This window comes from Arvicola amphibius, chromosome 1 (assembly GCF_903992535.2).
Source record: "Arvicola amphibius chromosome 1, mArvAmp1.2, whole genome shotgun sequence".
NCBI classification, from domain to species: domain Eukaryota; kingdom Metazoa; phylum Chordata; class Mammalia; order Rodentia; family Cricetidae; genus Arvicola; species Arvicola amphibius.
The window spans coordinates 308493-329633 of record NC_052047.1 but is presented as its reverse complement, the minus strand read 5'-3'; the positions used below and the strand labels follow the sequence as shown (position 1 = coordinate 329633).

General features: G+C 44.2%; 1 protein-coding gene across 1 annotated transcript in view; it reads right to left on the bottom strand.

Annotated features, from left to right (window-relative positions):
* The window catches only part of Gak (cyclin G associated kinase), a 54705-nt gene that overhangs the window by 2974 nt on the left and 30590 nt on the right, over nt 1-21141 (bottom strand). Inside the window, exons 16-24 of the mRNA XM_038339937.2 lie at nt 19584-19778; nt 19031-19148; nt 18511-18590; nt 12965-13158; nt 11798-11944; nt 10286-10684; nt 9676-9846; nt 8430-8552; nt 5896-6012 (exon numbers count right to left, since the gene is read on the bottom strand). Coding sequence (XP_038195865.1) covers nt 5896-6012; nt 8430-8552; nt 9676-9846; nt 10286-10684; nt 11798-11944; nt 12965-13158; nt 18511-18590; nt 19031-19148; nt 19584-19778 — 1544 coding nt within the window. The remainder of the gene's footprint in view (nt 1-5895; nt 6013-8429; nt 8553-9675; nt 9847-10285; nt 10685-11797; nt 11945-12964; nt 13159-18510; nt 18591-19030; nt 19149-19583; nt 19779-21141) is intronic.

Sequence of the window (21141 nt, the reverse complement as noted above, 5' to 3'; positions counted from 1 at the left end):
GCTAGGATACTCTACACGCACACCCACAGAAGCTTGATATCCCCATGTGTTGAATGTTCTATGGAGCTGTCCCACTGTGTGGACACTTCCTCAGAAAGCTTCTCAAATGTGTGGCTGATTTTTTAACTTTCTGTGAAATAACTGAACTCAGAGAAGTCGCTAGACTCATGCCAAGTCTAGGGCACCTTCAAAGAATGTCCCCAGCTGTGAAGTTCCTCTGTGATGGTTGTTGTTACTTGTCAATATCTAATATCACCCAGGAGATGACCTCTAGGCATGTCTGTGGGGGATTATCTCCCCACACTGCCCCTGACAGGGTTTCTCTGTGTACTCCTAGCTGTCTTGTAAGACTCTCAATTGATGTGTGAAAATCCATCTTAATTGTGAGATCATTCCGTGGGCAGGGGATCCTGGGCTGCATGGAACAGAAAAGGTAAGCTAAGTATTAGCGTGCATGCATTCATCTTTCTCTGTTTTCTGACTGACTGTAAATGTGATCAGCTGATTCAAACTCCTGCAGCCTTTTTATTGCCAAGGAATATTTCACAGTATGAGAGAGACTGCTGTTTGTTTAACCTTCTTCCATACAAGAACATCTATTCAGAGTTTATTTCCTTGGCTATTACCAACAGCTCTTCTCTGAACACTTGTTTGAATTTTTTGTAGAAATATAAGCCCATTTCTCTGGGATAAACACTGGGGTTCTATGGTGTCTGCGTGTTTACTTCTGTAAGAAACAGACCAAGAGTAGCTGTATCATTTCACACCCTACAAGTGTGTATATACACTGTAAACCCAGTTTCTATGATCCTTGGTGATCCACGGTTGCTGCCTAAAACTTCTGGCAGCTGATGACTCAACACTGTCTCATGTGCTTATTGGTGTGCCAGAATTACTGCTGATGGAACCTTCATCCCTCTTCTCATTTATCCACCGGATTACCTTTTGTTTTTCCATTAGTTATATATTCTATATAAGAGTCCTTTGTCAATTAGTTTTTAAAAATGTTTTCTTCCCATATTTTGCTTGGTCTTTCCACAGCTGACGGTCTCAGATCTGTGCTGACTTTTGCTAGTAGAGCTGCTCTGCCTTATATTCCATCTGCAATGGGCTGAGGCTCGGTATATAGTCAAGGCTCCTTTTCTTGCCTGTACAAGTCCAATGACTCTAGTTCCATCTGTAAAAACTTTCACACACCTTTGTCTTCCCTGGGTGTATACCTGGGTCCCCTCTTCCATGTATTGGTGCCTAGCCTTTTGCCAACACCAGTCTTGGTTTCTGTGGCCAGACAGTGTACCTAAAGCCAGGGTGGGGCTTCTGTACTACTCCCAATTACAACAAGCCCCAAGCTTTCTTGTCTATCTGCTTTTTCAAATAAATGGCAGCAATGGCTTACCAGAGGCTGAGGGAGTATACAGCAGGTGACAACTAGTGTTCAGCAGGTCAACTCACTAGATGAATGACTCTCTGATGGGGAGCCCTGCTTGACTGTAAATGACCAGTTGTTTCTGTCTATAACTTATCTGTGCTGCCACATTCCTCCTAATAACAGTTATGGGTGTTTTCCCATTGCTTGTGTGTATCTCATCTATCTATTACATTTATTGGAAACATATAGCTGTGAATGGTCAGGACTATGACTTCTGCTTAAACTGTATAATTTTGATGAATAGAAATACTAAGATATCTTACATTATTCAGACTGACATAGGAAAGTAGTAGTATTCTTAGTCACAAAGATAGTTAATTTTAGACTTCAGAACAAGTCCAAAACAGACTAGCTGCCCCTGCAGAGAATACACAAGGATGGATTCCCAGGGGTTTATTGCTTATTCAAGGTCAGAGACCGAAGCAACTTTAGTAGACATAACTTTCTCAGCAATGGGCTTTCTGAGCATACTCTAAGCCTCAGTTTATGTTATAGGACTCAGGGGTCAGACAACTAATTGCTACTGTTAAGTCCTGAATTTCCATGTCATTTTCTGTCTGGGAACCCTAAGTGTTAAGTGCAAGGCCAAGGGTTTCTCATTGGCCGGTCAATGTGACTTCCGTAGCCTGAGAAAGCCATGTGACTTATCTTGTGTTATGAGACTGGGTCAGGCCCTGAAAATGTAACATAGTTGTGCAGGGTTTGGTTGTGGAGAGAGAAGCTGCTGTGTAGAGCAATGAGGAGCCTATGCAGAGCTTATTAGGGAGCTATATAGAGCTATGTAGAGGTGCAAGAGAGATTTTGAGAGAATTTTTTCAAGATGAAGACAAAGAGGGGGTTACCACCAGAAAGCGTGTGCTTATTTCCCTTTAGATAGATAAGTTTAGTTCTCACTGCATTCGTGAATTTTATTTATTTATTTATTTTTGCATACCTTGGTGCTGACTGGAGGCTGGCCCCCAGTTAGCAATACTAGTCTATCTGCTTTCCCAAATAAATGTGACAATGAACTCGGCTAATCTACAAAAATCTTTGCTGTGATTTTGGTAGAAAGAACATTAGAGTACAGATCAATTAATACAAGGCAAAGGGGCACCTTTGGTGCCAATCTTGTGATCTGCAAACATAGTGTTGTATGGTTATATAATTTTGGTCTCCTTGAGTTGTCCTAGTAAACCTAACAGCAACAGACTACTGTTTAGTGATCTGAGGTATTGTGAACTTTGAACTTAAAGTTCTAAGCCTTGTAAATTTCCTCTGATCTAACATGCAATTATGCTACCTGCAAACAGGAAAAATTTAATTTTTTCCTTCTATCATATGTAATTTCTACTTCTTGCCTCAAGTTAGTAGCTGGGTCTCTTAATAAGCAGAATATTATGGGGACATCTGTGCTGCTCCTGGGTTCAGGAGTCCTTCATAGTATGTCATATCTGATACAATTTGTGTGCCTGCTCTGAAGATGCTCTCATCATTTGCTGCTGGGTGTTTTGTTTGTTTTTGTTTTTTTGAGACTGGGTCTTTCTGTGTAATGACTTGGCTGTTCTAGAACTCACTCTAGACCATGCTGTCCTCGAACTCACAGAGACCTGCCTGCCTCTGCCTCCTGAGTGCTGGGATTAAAGGTGTGATGTGGGATTCTCCTCTGAATACTGTGAATATGTTTTATTACCATTGGTTAATAAAGCTGCTTTGGTGTATGGCAGGGCAGAATAGAGCTAGGCGGGGGGAACTAAACTGAATGCAGGGAGAAAGAAGGCAGAGTCAGGGAGATGTCATGTAGCTGCTAAAGGAGAAAGACACTGGAACCTTACTGTTGGGCCACAGCCTCGTGGTGATAAACAGATTAATAGAAACGGGTTAATTTAAGATGTAAAAGCTAGCTAGAAATACGCCTGAGCCACTGATCATCAGTGTTGTAACTGATGTAGTCTGTGTGTGATAATTTGGTTCTGAGAGGCTGGAAAACTAAAGTGCAGTCTCCATTTACAAAAGTGTGCATCACCACCACCTGGCTGCTGCTGGGTTTTAACAATCCTCCTATCAGAAGCACTGGTAAGAGCATGTCATTGTTCTTTGGCTGATAAACATGGTAGATGCTACTCTCTGACTCTGGAAAGGCAGATCAAACTGGTGCTCCCCGAATATGATGCCCCACTTGGTGGTAGTTGCTGCCCTTTAATCCTCTGAAAAATTCTGTGCCCTAATGTTGTAAGGGTCCATGTCTGTCTTCAGGCTTTCTTTCCTGAACTGTATAATTTGGAAAGTCAGTTTCCTCTCTTCTAAGCTTTCTAAGAGATTATGTGGAACTGGTCATATAAACATTTGGTAAAATTCTCCAGTGAACTCATTGGAGGCTGGGGAATTCCGTTTTCTGAGAAATTTATTATGAATTCATTCTTCATAGTGACAAACTATTCAAGTGCCCTGCTTCATGCTTGGAGTTTGGTAGTGGCTACCTGTGAGAGATCTGCAATCTGGATGCTGCCAGTTTCCCTCCTAGCACTTGACTTTCTTCTTTCACCACCTTCTAGGTCCCCACAGACCCTGACCATTCCTGACACGGATGGCTTGTGCTATAGTTCCTTTTTGGTCAGTCTCAATAAATTTTTACTGCTATTTTCAAAGAAGCAACATTTTATTTCATTGATTCTTTCATTGTTGAGCAAGAATCTCAAGTAGTTCAGGCTAGCCTTCAACTCATTTATGCAACCAGAGACAACCTTATACTTCTCTGATCCTCCTGCCTCTACTTCCAAGTGTTGGAATTTTAAGTGTACCACCACTACACTTGATTTGGCACTAGAGTTTAAAACCAAGGTCTTGTATACTCTAGGCATGCATTTTATTAAGTGACATAAATTCCCAGTCCCTGTTTAATTTGTTAAAAACATTTTTTTTTCTTCTTCCAGATTGCTATGGATTTTGCTCCTCTTTTTCAAACCCCTTGAGGTGTCATTTGTCATGACGACATATTCTATCTTTTCTTTCTTTTCTTTTTTTTCCCCTCAAGAAAGGGTTTCTCTGTGTAGTCCTGCAACTCTCTCTATAGACTAGGATGGTCTCAAATTCAGAGATCCACCTGCTCCTGCCTCCCAAGTACTGGAATTAAAGCCCAGCTAGTTCATCTTTTCTAGAGCATGTAACCTATACACTCTAGCACCCCCAGCTGTTATGTGCCTGGTCCCTCTAAGATGCAAGGTATTCCCCTTAGTGCAGTGAAACACAGCTATTTCCTGGGCCTCCCTGCTGACACATGTGCTATTTAAGGCATTGTTTTCCTTTGTATTCTTACCATCACTGATTTTCTGAAGGCCAGAATACACCGTGATTTCAATTCTTTTATCCTGTTGGAAGAACCTGCACTCTGTGCTACCAAGTATGGCCTAGGACAGTCAAGCAGCCATTGTGATGCATGGTATATATTGCATTTTTATTTGTGACTTGGGCTTGCTGAGTTTTCAGCCTGGTTTCCTTTAGGGCTGCTGTTTTCCCAGGGTGTAAAAGAGCTGAGGGCTAGCTAGCTCTGTCCAGTACCAGACAGGTCTCCTTAACTTTCAAAAGGCAAACACTTTTCCTAAGAAGATGCCTGCAGCCCCACCCTGTGTTCAGACCCATCAACCCCAAATCCACATAGGGATAGGAAAAACAAAGATATCAAGCAGAAACTTCTAGAAGATACAAGAAATATAGTACAATTTGAAAAAAAAATGGGGACCATTAAGAAAAAAAATAGCACAAAGGATGTTAACACCATGATTAAGAGAAGAACTCCCCATTCAACCTAAGAACAGAGTGAAGTCAGAAAGGAGGAGAAGGGCCCACCCAGAACATCAGTTTTGGGAACTCACAGGATAAGGAACTAGAAATGAGGATGTCAGGTGCCCAGTGTGGTGCTATAGCTGAGCTATGGCCAGTCATGCTTCAGTGAGTGACAGAGCAAGCAAGTGACCTGACAACAAGCATCCTGACAATATCCTCAACCAGAAACCCTACATGCCCCACCTATATAGCTTAGCGTACTTCCCGTCTCAGAAGCTATGAAGAAGAGGTACTGACAAAGTAGCCGAGGAGTCCTAGGGAGATTCATCTGAGAAAGCAAACCAGAGATGGTGTCTGGGCAATTCAGCTTGTGAGGACAGGAGACACAAATGTGAGCCGGCCCCAAGACAGGCATGGACGCTGCAAGGAGTGACTGACCCTTGTCAAGTGCATGCTGATGCGACACCAGTACTCAGCAGAACCTCATCAACTCCTAGATTGTCCTTACTTCCTGGAGTCAGCTGGTGCACTCACTGCATGGCCATGAGGATTATGCAGCAACATTAGTTCTAGCAACTCCCATTTTTAGTCTTTCAGTTAGGCATTCAGAATGGAAGCAGACACAAGCTCCCAGGGTCCCTGGACACAGGAGTAGTAGAAGGTGAAAATGAGCCTCTTGGCAAATAGGGTTGGCCCCTCATTACCTTGGAGGCTAGAGCTGAGATCACTGAGATCAGCAAATGGGTCTAGGCTCTGAGACTTGGTTTGGCTGGGGTGGTGACCTGGTGGGGCTGGGTGACCTCCAGAAGAGAAGAGAGTACCTGGAAAAAGGATTAAGGCCATTAGACCTGCACAGCATAGAATGAATGACAGTGTTCCAAAGTCCCTGGTCCTCCCTTTTGATAACGAAGGCCCCACTCAAGGTTTGGTAATTCTTTAAGGACAGTGAGCAGAACACACAGGCACACATGGCAGAGTGGCTAGCACCAGCATCTATATTGTTCCTCACGGAAATCACTGAACATTTGGTACCAAGAACCAGAAAACGTCCTCACTGTTTTGACTTCATAGTACTACTTTTTATATCTAAAATGTGACTTCCTTTATGATATAATAATGTAAATTTGAGACTAGTCTAAGCATAACATCTTGAAATAATTATTGTGTAACTACTCAAAATATTATCTAGTCATTAAAAATGATGGCTATGGAGCTGGACAGACGGCTTGAAGGTTGAAAGCACTTGTTGAGTAAAGATGCATGGACAAAAGGTACACTGTATACTCACTGTCACACTACAGTTTCCATGACATGGATAAAGGGTACACTGTACACTCACTGTCACACTACAGTTTCCATGACAAGACTTTTTTTTAAGATGCACGGACAAAAGGGTACACTGTATACTCACTGTCACACTACAGTTTCCATGACAACACTTTTTTTTTATCTTAAATTTTAATTTTGGAGGAGTTGCAAGGGCAGAGGGTAGATATGCAGATATGGAGAGATAAATGGGATCGAGATGCATGATGCAAAAGACAATAAATCAATCAATCATGAGATCCCAGCACCCATGAAATAACATTTGCACCCATAAAAAATCCTTTAAAAAATGAGAGTTATCTATATATAAAGAGCAGGCAGATATCTATTGATTTTGAGGCCAGCCTGGTCTAGTGAGTTCCTGGACAGCCAGAGCTACACAGTAAGATCCTGTCTCAAAACAAAACAAAACTATTGTGGCTGAGCAGGTACAAGTGCTTCTATGTAAGCCTGATGACCTGAGGCTGACCCCTGTGAAAGAGCTGGATATAGATATATGCATCTGTAATTCTGGCACTTGGTGACATGTCAGGAGAATTGCTTACAAGTTTGCAAGCCAGTATGTGCAGCAGAAATGAGAGACCCTGCCTCAACGAGGTGGAAAGAAACAATTCCAAAAAGTTGTTCTCTGACTGCCAAATGTGTGGCATGGCATGCACATGTGCTACAGCAGGTGCAAATCCACACACACATACACTATACAAATACATGCATATAATAATTAAAAAATATGAGCTGGCTAGATGACATAGTTGGTATAGGCATTTGCTGCCAAGCCTAATGTTGTGAGTTCAATCACTAATACATTACAATCCCTGGGGCCTGGGTAGTAAGCAGAGAACGGAGTTACCCAAGTTGTCTTCTGATCTCTGCATGCCTGCCATGATAAGCACACTGTCCCCTGCATCCCCCTAAAATAAACACCACGTAGAAGCCTTTTTAAAAATTAAATTTAAATTTTTTTTAAATTTCCAATGTAAAAAGGGAGTAATAAAGAACTTGAAATAATCCTGTATAAAACAAAAATACCCCACAACCAAAAGCATACAAAATAATAGTCAACCCCATCTGTAATAAAGAAATGCAAACTGAAAGCACCTACAGGGGCTAACACGTGGCTCAGCAAGTGAAGAGACTTGTTGCCAATCGTAATGACTCACATTTGATCCCTGGAATTCACATGACAGGAGAGACCTGAGCCCCACAAATTGTCCTCGGATTTCTACAACGGCATTCTGACACACGTGCTGACTCATTAAAATAAATGTACAACTTTTAAAAAATACTTACTAAACTAGAAAAATGTTTTAAATTTATAATACAAAGCTAATGAGAAACAAAAGATAGAAATTCTTGTTCCTGAGCAAATAAACTGAGGAAATAGTATTCAGAGGGGGCTATGTGTCAAAGACTTTGCAAACAGAACTGTTGGATCAGAATGTGCCAGCAAGGTAGAACTGTAGGTGCACAAAAAGATCAGATGGATATTCACAAATATGAACCACTCCTTGTAATCCACGTTACCGACAGGGCATATGCCAGTAGCCATGGCACACATGACAGTCTTTCTAAGGGTCCTTCAGAGAACACAGAAAAACATGAAGGTAAAACGTGGGCAAACAAACAGGGCAACCAATTACACACAAGCAAGGAATTATGTTCCAAAACGTATTTGCCTTCATGAAAAAGGAACAGCATGGAAGAATAGGAGGACCAGACGCGACTGTACTCAACAAAGGATGAAGCAATTATCGAGTGTCTGTGTTCCCATCGAACAAACGACAGAGAACTCTGTGGTCATCACACGTTGGGCGGACTGGAAGGCAAGCTCTTCTCAAAAGGGCATGTGGAGACTCCATGGCCACAGTAACCATCTTGAGAACCCAGCTAACAGTGGGGCCCATGGTCATACCTTCTGGTACTGGCATGGAGGCCGGACCAGGCATAGCAGTCTCAGCCCAGGTATCCCATCCTCCTAGCAGATCTGGGTGGCTTGATGAAGCTATCACCTTGTTGGGCTCTGCTTTGAGATCCCCTGGAAGGAGCCAGAGAAAAGCAGGGTTTGGTGTATGTGCCTTCTCACTTCACATGATGCTTGGCAACCCCTCTTATCCCCAGACACAAGCAGAAGGCAACTTGCTGGTCCAGCACACAACTCAAGGGACCAGTACGGCTAGGCAGTTGAAGCCATGCCTTGCTCAGACACCTGGTAGCTGGTACTCTGAACTCAAAGGATTGGTGCTTAGAACTGGCTGGGCTAGATAGTCCTGAAGATGTAGCAGACAGCTACTAGGCTGATCAGGCAACATCTTCACAGGGCAGTGATAACAACACTTGTATACTGCCTTTCTGAAAGGGCACTCAGAGCCTTTCTGCCTTTCTCTAGACCTACCATACATAGTCCATGATGAGTAAGGGGCTCACAGCCATGTTCAAAAGCTCCCTGAAATCTGGAACTAGTCCTTGTGCCCTTTGCTTGTCAAGCATCCACCCCAGCATGGCACAGTCACATGTCATACTTTCTACCATAAGGCATTCAGGGCAGTCAGTTGTCCCCTGGAACATACCCTAGTGACCATCGACTCTGTTAGGAAAAAGAACTAAGCTTTCTCTTAAGATCTGGCTAAAGTGACAGCCTGGCCTCTCCTTTCCCAGACCCCAACTTCTGTCTAAATGGGCTATGCCTGCTGCTCCAACACACACACACCGGCCTTTATACGTCTTGCTGCCTATTCCTAAAGTTGGACTCTTCTGTTTCCTAATTTGTCATTCCTACCTCCTGGTCCTCTCACTCCTAGAAGCTTCTGGCAGAAGTAGCTGTTCTAGTCACAGCCACAATTCCAGAGTCAGAGAAATGCCCACTAGGAAGGCCTGTAAACAGTGGTGGAACCTGTCCCAAATTTGAAGAGACAGCTTGAAGAGATGAGAAAAAGACACCTATGTGTCCTGTCAGGCTTTGAGACGCCCTAGACTTTGGGAAAGTCACCAAGGGGTATGTTAGCCCCACTGCACCATAGCTGCAGTAGACAGAAGGCCCTGTTGCCCACTGATCTGCCCCTGAGCACTATCCCCAGGGGCCTGTAGGAAGTAGAAGTTCCTAGGCCCTTCCAAGCATAAGCCTGTGGCTTCTACGTAATAGTCATCATGGCCATACTCACCTAGGTGCAGGAAGGTAGTGCTGGAGGATGGGGGCGGGGCACTGTGGGTGGATGGGAAGGCAGCTGAGGAAGCTACCGAGTCAGGATTGAGAAATTCTCCAAAAAGATCAGGCTTGGAGCAGGGCTGGGCATCTGAGTTGGATGACAGTAGGAGTTGGTCAAATGGGTCCACTAGGAAACAGAGGGAGGGCAGGGACAAGCATTATACCTTAGCCTGTATCCTAGGAGCCCTGCTCTCAGGCCTCTACTTTCCTCGACATATGCACTCAGACCATTCAGCAGCCCACCTGGGGATACATGGCCTCCCTAATGCCCCACAGCTTAGGACTCTCCCATGGACACAGCATCACCCCTGAAGCTAAAGCAGGCAGTCTTGGCTTGTGAGTAGGAACTGATGTAGCTACGAGCAATTTCTCCAGAAGGCAGTTTCCTCCCTCCAGATGTCAATATGACAGTGAAGATCCTTTTTCTACATGGCAGGAATGGTTAACCCTGATTCATTACTATGAAACCAATTTTATGCATAGCTGAAATGTACACCAGTGTCCTTGTAGGGTATTCTGTACCCCAAGAAGAGAAACTGGGCTTGCCAGAAGCAGAGGAGCCTCACCACCAAGCAGGTCACCAGGAGTTCCCATTTGAGCAGCATCAGATGGCTCAAGAAGGCAGCTCAACAGGTCAGTGTTGCTGGAGGGGACCCTGCAAGTCTGCAAGGGGGCAGCAGGCCCTGAGTCACCCTCAGAGTGCAGGCCCAGGAGATCCACACCCTCTTCTTGCGGTGCAGGCTCCTGTGGGGCAGCAGGCATGCCCACATCAAATATTAAGTCTTGCTGTCTGGTCTCAGCTGCCAGCCTTGGTGTGTCTTCTCCAGACCCTGGCTCCCTCTCTTCACTGGGGAATGGAGGCTCTTCTTCATCTGACATTTCACTTCCATCTCTGTCTGCAATCAGAACAGACTGACTCTCCTTAGGAGAGGTATTGTCTGCACCAGTCTCTGGTTCTTTTTCCTCTGTGGAAAGAAAACCATTGGTTGATTGACTCACATGCTGGGGTAGCCGTAAGAGAGCAGAACAAGCTGCCATAGCCAGAAGCCTCAGTAGGGCCCAGGTTGCAACCACACAGCCAATACCAGGATCCTCATGCCCACCCCCGTGGCCAACCTTGGGCCTCAGAGCACGTGTCTTGAGGCTTAAAATTCACAGACCACCCTGGAACCACAATACTGGGTTCTATCCAACAGCAAAGAAGCCAAGGTTCTAGGATTTTTCTTCCAGTTCCCCCCTGAGCCTAACTTCAAACAGGTCCACCTGCTAGCCTCTCCATCTCTATGGATAGCCTTGGTAAATCACAACCTAGCAGGGGTCATACCATAGCACTTCTTAGGGGAAATGTCATTTGCTGAGTGAGTGGCAGTGGTATACCCTGGGATATGTCCAGGAGGCGAATGGTCAAGGTGAAGATCCTAGGTATTTAGTTGTAATACCTAGGCTATGAGATATGAAGAAGGGACTAAGAAGCTCAGTAGAAACTGGAGGCAATAAAAAATAATGTGACTCCCAGATGGAGATGCGATCAACCACCATGGTTCAGTTTATCCTACTATTAAGGCCCCTTCTCTGCTTCTTAAGAACCTCTGGGTCTGCTAATAAGACTATGGTTACAGGGACTTGGTCAGCAAATAATTCCAAATCAGTAATGAAATGAAGTTGATACCTCAGGCTTTATGGGCATATATGTACGTGTGTGTGTGTCTATTGCTATCTTGAAAGAATATACAAACTGTTCTTAATTTATGTGCCAGGCACAGAGTTAAATGTGTAGCTCAGTTGTAGAGGATTTTCAGACATGCATGAGGCCTGGGGTTTGATCCTCACCAACACAATTCCTCCCACAGCAGGCCAATGTGTAGGATCTGCAGTCCCTCTAAGGATACCTCAACTCTGCTTGTCCCTATGAAGTTTAACCTAAGTATTTGACCTTAGCATATGGCCCTTGCAGAATGCTCTAACTGTGTGGTTAACAGAACCTGATGTCAAAAGTTAGTGGTGACAAGTGAGTTCAGGGGCATTGGACAGACTGGTCCCCAAGGAAGGATGAAGAATTAGCTGTGCCCTATGCCTACCCTGCCAATCCAGCGTGTGAAGAAAGTGGTTGGTGTCCGTGCTGCTGCTCTGCGGTGAGTCCGACTCTGTGATCTCGGCCTCCGGAGACCCTGCCTCAGCGTCATACTGAGCTGTGGAGCCCGGCTGCCGGGGTAGCTCTGGCTTCCCTGCCAGGAAAAGGCTGGCATCAGGCTACCTGTGCCAGGCACAACACTGGGCAAGGTACAGCCAGAGCAACAGGGCAGGCAGGCCATAGGGACACCTGTACCAGTTCCTTGAAAACAAGGTCTGGCTGCAAGAAGATTCCCACCATCCTTCTATTCAGATGCTGTGTCACATCAATGAGCACACACAGCATACTCACAGAACACACACACACACACACACACACACACATATTCCTCTTAAGAATACTTAGTTGTCTGCAGATTAAAAATACAAAATGTACAAACCCAGACGATAAAGAAGCTGCAGGCAGCAAGTCAAGCCCAGCCTGTCCACTTTTTGTAGAAACTGGGCTGACACAAACAGAGGAGACACCTATGCTGAGTGGAGAGCCGTGCCGAAAGCCTCAGGTCTTAAGCTGTCCCACTCTCAATGGAGCATTTATATTGTCATGCCCAGAGCATATGACCCGAGTTGGCTTATGGTGCAAACTTAACTCTGGAGGGAATCCTTCCAGTCACAGCTTCATGTTGACCCCAAAAGCTCCTGGCTCATGTACTGAGAGAGCAACAGCATCTCACTCTACAGCAGTGGTTCTCAGCCTTCCTAATGCTGTGACCATTTAGTGTCGACTGGAATTTTGCTACTGTTACGAACTGTAATGTAAACATTTCTGGAGACAGATGTCTGCTGGAGGGGTCACGACTGACTGGTTGAGAACAACTGCTCTAGAGTTTGTTTTCCCAGAGCAAACTGTTTGTTTTCCCTGCTGGACCCATGTCAGGCCCAGGTATTTCGTGTGGCTCATGAACCCATGAAAGGCCTCAGGTTCACAGTGTTATGTGTCACCCTTTCTTGGTATCATAGCTGCATCTTATGAAACAATGAGTTTCTGCTACCTTCTGTAGCACCTAGGAAAGCACAGATCAGGAAGTGGTGCCCAAATCAGGGGGAAAGGTACCTGTTCCTGTAAATCTTTCCTAGAAGTGTAAGTACACTGAGAGAGTCAGGACATTGCTTACCAAACTTTGACAGGATGTCCTGCTGCTCTTCCCTGCTTGAAAAGAGAATCTTGGGGTTCAGGCCCCTCAGGCTTGTATTCTCCCAAGGTGGAGCTTCTCGGCTGGGCCTGTCTCTTGGTTCCACCTCCACCTCCAGATTTACCTGGAACAGATCTGGGTACTTCTCCTGAATGTCACAAGCGTCCAGGTCATACCTACAGGTACCGAGAGGGAGTGCGTGAGTAGTGGCCAGGGTGTTTCAGAAGTCCTTCAGCATCCGCAGAAAGGATAACAGACAGCTGGTGAGGAAGTGGACACATAACCACCCTACCTGTGGGACACAGGCACTTACAGCAGGGCTGATGTACTCAGGGTCACTCCCCAGGTCCCGTAGTGTCAGGGCAGGGTTTCCCTGGCTGTCAATGCAAAAGACTAATAAGCTAGATTTCTGTGTTCTCCAAGTCTATGGGAGGCTAAGTGCTCAGAGAGACTACAGGACAGCTGCCATGACTCCTACATCCAAGAAGACAGGTAAGCAAGTTTCACAAAGCAGACCGATAGCCCTGACCAGAGGCCCTAGGTCTCACTCCTCACTCCTAAGTAGACACATACTGCAGATATCTGAATGGTTCAAATTAGGTACTCTGAAATCTTAAATAGATTTTTACAAAAATATGTGCACCTTGGCAAAAATCCCAAATAGATAATCGTAAATCCAGGACTTCAGGGGTTCAGTTATTAGAAACTAGGAGAAAGACTTGCTGACGATCCAGGGTGGAACAGGCAGAAAACAGGAAGCTGGGAGGTCATAGGGTCTTCAGACATCACAGCAGCATGCGGAGCGGAGAATGATGAGCCAGGCCACTCTGCAGGCAGCAACCTTAATCATTTTACAAACTGTCCTGACATGGTAGCTCCACACTGCTCTAAGAAATCCTACATTCTGAACATCCCAGAGTCACAAACATACCCTGGTTTATAACACATTTGCCACATAATATCTCTGTACGTTATAGTAAATTTTGTACCTGTCAACAACACCATTGCTAACAAAATCTAAGAAACACACACAGCAGTGGTGACCCATTTTCAGGGGTGTCTTGGGTGCCAAGGGAGGCCATGTATTCCTGGTCCCAAGGGCTTCTCTGAATCTGTTACTGTAGTTATCAATACTACTGTGCAAGGAAAGCTGGGGAGGTGAGGAGGAAAGAGTGGTGACCTGGGTGGCAAAGCAATGGTTCATTTTGTTTCTTACTATTATAAAATAAGCATGCAGGTGAGTTTAAGATCCCCAGTTTCCTGCCTGGGATGCAGCCGTCTGCATATTAGAGAGCACAGGCAGAGCAAGGTGGCTTGGCTCTGTGACAGGGTTTTCCCTCCAAACTGTGTCTTTCAGCTGGGACATGACTCAGTAACTACATGGGGCCAGGCAGAAACAGCTTACATGTAGCTGATGGCTACAGGAAGGAAAGGCTAAAACTTGCCATCAATGAGGATGGAGGGACAAGGCAGAAGAACCCACGGAGAGTATTCTATGTACTTGGCAGGCTCAGCCTCTAAGACAGGTCGATGACAGTTCTGGGCACAGCTCATTTCTAACTTCCTTGCCCAACTGACCTTGAGACTTCCCAGCCTAGCCAGCAGGGCAGTGAGGGCACAATGAGGGTGTGTGAGCAGGGGCTAGGAGCTGGGCTTTAAGACAGATCACAGGCCCTGGAAGGTGGATACCAGTATGTCTAGGCCCCAGTGAGAAGTGAAGGGTATTCTCACACATATAGTACATTGTAAACAATATTCTGACTTGTGTCGTGACTGTAGTATGATGCACTGAAACTCACCTGGGACCCTCACTCAATCACAGGACACCTCAGAGACCGACCCACTCAAGCTGATCTATCTGATGGTCTTGCTTGCAATTCTTTTCTACAGTTACAGTTCAGCTGCTCTGAAGAGCAATCTGCTGCACTTATGTGGAGCTGCTCTTGTCAACACCCTTGCCTTACTGCAGGCTTATGTACTCAAAACATACTTCTGTGGTTGGAAGCTCCCCCAAACTCAAACAACAGTACCATACACTGGATACTTCAAACAAGAGAAATCAAGTTTGTTTTTCTTTTTTTTTTTCTAGTTACTGAAGTTTGAGAAACTCAAGTCACTGTATTAAAGATCTATATAATGATTTATTTACTTGTTCTGCTGGCCAAAAAAAGACATGACAGCAAATGTAGTTTAACCATTCTGTTAATGGGTGCCCACAAATACATGAATGGCCTGCCGTTGCCCTCACTCCCTTCATCACACCACACTGCTTCCTCTCAAAGCATCACACTGCACCGTGGTCTGCACCAGCTGTTGCTGACAGTGACTATGTTTAGCCTGTGTTTCTGAGGTAGTGGCCATTCCACCACTTCTAGCCTTTTTAGTCATCATTGCATGTATATTTCTAAAACATGGCTCTTGTAAACTACACACATTTGAGGTCTCTTTTTAGTTGTTTGTTTAAACAACATGAGAGCATCATCTTTCATGTGGCCTATTTTGTACATGCAGAATCAGACTGACACACTGGGGACGGGTTTGCTTATTTTCTGCCCATTTCCTCTGGTTCTGTTTTATTTCTCCACCCTGATCTTACCCAGATTAATCATATCTGTGTTCCATCTTTCTTCTCCTCTATTTTTATTAAGCTCTTTTTACTGCTTTCTGTGGAATCATAACATACTTCCTTAGTCTACAATTAGTACATTGCTGACTTCCAGGCCTCAGAGGCTAATGAGGAAACATTTCATTGGTTATCTCTCCTGACTCTTTGGTGTTGCTGTCATGTATTTTACTACAAACAAATCTCTCTCTCTCTTTTTTTTTTTGAGGCAGGGTCTCTATACAGTCCCGCCTATCCCAGAACTGGCTAAGTAGATCAGGCTAGCCTTGAATCCACCTGCTTCTACCTCCTGAATGCTGGAACTAAATGTGTCTGTGCCAACATAGCCAGTTCCAAACAAATCTTAAAGCCCATGATAAAGCATGATTTCTTATGGTAGTTAATACACAATTTTACCTACTAAAGGGAACATCCCAATTTTCCTCATATCTTGTAACTAGTTTCAGGCTTATTTTCAGTTTGTCTGTCTGCCCTTCGGTAATAAACTATTCCTATTTCCCTGAACACATCTGCTAAGCTAATCACACCATCCAAAGGCACTTTCCCTAGATACAGAATTCTCATACTTTCTTCCATCACTCCTAAGATGTTACCGCGCTGACTTCTGGCCTCTAGCTCTTCAGTTCACTAACAGATGGTAGTCAGCCTTGTCACCATGACAGGCATGACATCTGCCTACCATGTGCTTGTTACTGTCTAGCTTTTATCAAGTTTACTATGTTCTGAGGCATGGGTTTCTCTCGCTATTAGAAAACCCTGTATAATGCAAAGACCTGACACCCCACGGGCTTAGATGTCTACTGCTTTCCTAGGAGGGGCTTCAGATCTGGCATTTATATCTTTTCAGGTCCAGCCTTCCTTCATCTCCCCTATGCTTGGTCTCAAGAATATATTCTTTACAATTCTCTGTGCCTGCTCTGCTGCCCACACACTTCCCAAATTCTTCGTGTCAGTTTTGTTTTCAGTTCTAGAGTCCACATCTGTCTCGTGTCCATGCTCCTGGTCTGCTAAAATCTACTTTCCTCTCTGATTTCTTTTTTAAAATTATTATATTTTAATGTATTTATTTTGTATGGGTGTGTATGTGTACATGTACACGAGTCAGTCTGAATTAGGTCAGAGGACAACTTGCAGGAACTGGTTCTCTCCTTCCACCATTTGGGCCCCTGGAATTAAACTCAAGTCATCAGGCTTGGGGGCAAGTACCTTTACTTTGCTGGTCCTCCCCTTGATTTCCTGAATAGGTTGTCTTGAAACATTTTCTGCTGCTGTAATAATATCATGACTGATTTAGAGAATAAAAGCTTATGCTTTTCATGGTTCTGAAGGCTGAGAGGTCTGAGACTGGTGGCTGCATCTGGTGAGGGTTCCTGAGTGTCCTCGCCCAGCCCTCTTCCTCTTACAAAACGCTAATGGACAGGTCTCCACCTTCATGGCCCTAATCTTAATAGCCTCCCAAAAGCCAGACTCCCACACATCAGTTAGATGAAGTTTTAATCTTCTTAATAATTATAAATGGAGATTAAATTCCAGCATGAATATTTGTGGAGACATTCAAACCATATCAGTATTAGTCAGAACTATTAAAAGTTCCTGCTCATTAACTCTAATACTTAAATCATATAATCTTTCATCTACATTTTCTTTAGTTATTTGGTCTTAAAAAATAATTAACCAGGCCTCCACGGTGGCTGAAAATTACAGAAACTACTGTTTGCAAGAAAGAGTGAGGCACCTGTAATCCCAGCATTTTTAAGACTGAGGCAGGAGGATCAACGTGAGTTCCAGGCTTGCCTAGGCTACATAGTTGGTATGAGCCTAAGCTTCACAGTAAGAGACCTTGCCTCAAACAAATTAAGAGTGAAGTATTGCCGGGCGGTGGTGGCGCACGCCTTTAATCCCAGCACTCGGGAGGCAGAGGCAGGCGGATCTCTGTGAGTTCGAGGCCAGCCTGGTCTACAAGAGCTAGTTCCAGGACAGGCTCTAAAAAAGCTGCAGAGAAACCCTGTCTCGAAAAACCAAAAAAAAGAAAAAAGAAAAAAGAAAAAAAAAAAAAAGAGTGAAGTATCATATCAAAGAGACAAATGCAAGAGATTAGCAAACACACACACACACACACACACACACACACACACACACACACACACACAATCTCCGAAGTTGTGACCTGTGGCAGGCCTGTCTAGAGAAGCACAAAGAACAAGAACACAGCATGGCTGTGGCATTGTCCTTGGAAATCTTCTGCTCTCCTGGACTACTCATTTCCTTTTTGCCCAGGGCTGGTAAGTGTGCTCAATGGAGAAGAGAGTCCACTAGCAAGACCCATACACCTGAATCTGAAAATATATTCTGATGCTTACAGGCTACACCAACAACCTTGAACTGCTCACTACAAGCTAGAACCTAGTATATACAACAGCATCCCACAAGCCCTCTATCAGCCTACAGGGATATTACTCAGTAGTTTGTGCATACATTTGTCTGTAAAAGCAGACCAAGCATCTAGAAGGTAGGACCAGCATGTTACCTCCAAACTTAGTACCCAGCAGAGCCCTGTGCACAGAACAAAGAATCGAAATGTGGAATAAATTTTGCCACTCATTGGTTATGCCACATCAAGACTTAACTAGCTAAACTCTTAAAAGAGATGCATAGGGTCAGTCCAAAGGTATCAGGGTACAAAGTGGAAGCCACTTGGGCCCTTTGTAAAGTGTGAGGGGCGGAACACACAAACAAACAAGGACCTATGTCCACTTTTGCAGTCAGCATCATGTGGCAGGTCTTTCACCCGCTAGTCTTTTTTTTTTTTTTTTTTTTTTGGGGACTGACCCATACGCATGTGTTCAGCTAGTGGTTCTGGGTACCTGTCCCTCTCCAACAGCAGCACAGTGCAACACCAACATACTTTGCAAATTTCACAGTGGTTGCATTTCGAGGCACGAACCCAGTGTGGAACTGGATCTGGAACATTTTCATGGACGCCATCTACAAGAAGACCAGCACAGGAGACCCATTGAGAGTGTATACTAATCCCGGATCAGAGTTCTTCCCCAAGAACACAAGCTGCTAGATGGGGCACACACAACTTAAAGCACAGGACAGATAGGATAACACTATCTGGAGGCTGGTACTCTCGGCCAAATGCTTGGTGAGAGTGGAGAAGATGCCTGCATAAGGGTCAGAGCAGCTTGGGTTGAGGCAGGAGAGGCACCAAAGCTAAGCACAACAGCTCTTCATCAAGACTATAGCCTATGCTCAAGGGGGAAATTCTTGACCTTTCAGGCTAAAATCCCGTTTGACCCATGCCACACAAAGAGCATTGAGGGCTGGCCCGAATACTTACGAAACAATGCCTTACAGCTCACTGGATAGTAAGGTCAATCAGGAGGTCAAAACACACAGTAAGCAGCTCTAGCAACACTTACCTTGGCCTGCAGCCTCCCTCCTAAAGTGGATCTGGCATGGTAAATGATGATGAGAACATCCCCTTGAACTGTTATGCCCAGCGGGATAACAGCCCTGCCATCCTCAATTTTAAATTCCCTGGAACACATTAAGGCTTATGTAAGCTAAAATAAATAGACAAATAAATAAATAAAACAAGAGTTCTAAGATTTTACCCAACACTTGAATCCACACTTTCTCTAGCTGTTTGTATAGGTTGCTAGCAGAATATTTATTCCAAGAAAGTACTCTTTTTTGTTTGCTTTTCAAGACAGGGTTTGTCTATGTATGCCTAGCTATTCTGGCACTTCCCCTGCAGACCAGGCTAGCCTTGAACTCAGAGATCCACTTGCCTCTGCCTCCTAAGCATAAGAAGGCACTCTTGTACATACATCCCTCTCCTCCACCCTTAGCCCAACATGCAGTCATTTGTACCTAGCACATGTCAACCAGAACACATGACAGTTTCTACTTCAGAAGTCTGCAAGAGGACACAAAATGTCAAGGGGTGAGTCACCCCAAATCTGTACTCACTTCATCCTGTCATATTCCTGGGATGTGGTAGTTATGCGTTCCTCCCCAACATAGACCTCACAGAATGGTCGGCAGCCATTCCTCTGCTTGCTGAACAATGGCACAGGGGTCATGACAACAGATTTCACCAGCATTGGCTTGCTATGGGGTGTGATGGGCTCCTCTGCCACCATGTCACACACATATTCAATATACCTAAGGCAGACATGCACTTGTCACTCAAGTATGTGATGTATCCTCAGGGGACAGGACAAACACATCAGTCATTTCTCCTTCTCAAATAAAGTATTTAATGCCATAAATCTCCCTTTGAAGGTTTGTTTTAGTCGCTCTTCAAAATTCTGTCACTATATTTTGAAAGTATTTTAAATCCCTTGAGTTTTTTTACCTTCTTTTTTTACCCATGAGTTGTTTAGACGTTTTATTTTGAAATATTAACCCTTACGGCCCGAGAACGTATTTTTGTATGCATAATTTCAATTTTTTTTTTTTATTTTGGAGCTGGAGAGAGGACTAAGCAGTTAAGAGTACTTGCTGCTCTTCAGAGGACACTAGTTGAATTCTCAATACCCATATCAGGCAGTTCACAATGACCTTTATCTTCAGTTCCAGAGGAATTTGAAAACACACACACACACACACACACACACACACACACACACACAATGGCTCAAAATGAGGTTGCTTTAATGTTCCACATGTGTTTGGAAGAAATGTCATCTTTGTATTCATGGCGGAACACTCTACAGCAAATGAAGTAGTCCCATAGAGAATGAACAAGGTGGCAAAGCCAGGCACAGCCTCAATAATTTGCTTTTTAACCAGACATGACAACTCATGTCTATAATTTCAGCATGAGGGCAGCTAAGACAGGAGACTGGTGCAAGTTTGAGACTAGTCTGGCCTATATAGCAAGTTCTAGCTCAGGCTGAGCTTCACAGTGGGTCCCTATGTTAAAAAACCAAAAAGATTCTCAGAAAATTAGGAAACAACCTTCTTCAAGACCCAGCAATACCACTTTTGAGTATATATCCAAAGGAATGCTCAATCGTGCCACAAGGACATGTGCTCAACTAAGTTCATGGCAGCTTTGTTTGTCATAGCCAGAACCTGGAAACAACCTAAATGCCCCTCGATCGAAGAATGGACCAAAAAAAAAAAAAAAAAAAAAAGTGGTACATTTACACAATGGCGTACTGCACAGCAGAAAAAATGACAGCTTGAATTTTGCAGGAAAACGGATGGAACTAGAAAACATTATTTTGAGTGAGGTAACTCAGACACAGAAAGACTATTATCACATGTACTCACTCATAGGTGGTTTTTAAACATAAAGAAAAAAAAGCCAGCCTACAAACCACAATCCCAGAGAATTTAGACAACAATGAGGATACTAAGAGAGACTTAGATATAATCTACACATGAAGTAGAAAGTAGAAAAAGACAAGATCTCCTGAGTAAATTGGGAGCATGGGGACCTTGGGGGAGGATTGAAGTGGGGAGGGGAGAGGCAGGGAGGGGAGCAGAGAAAAATGTAGAGCTTAAAAAAAAAACCAAA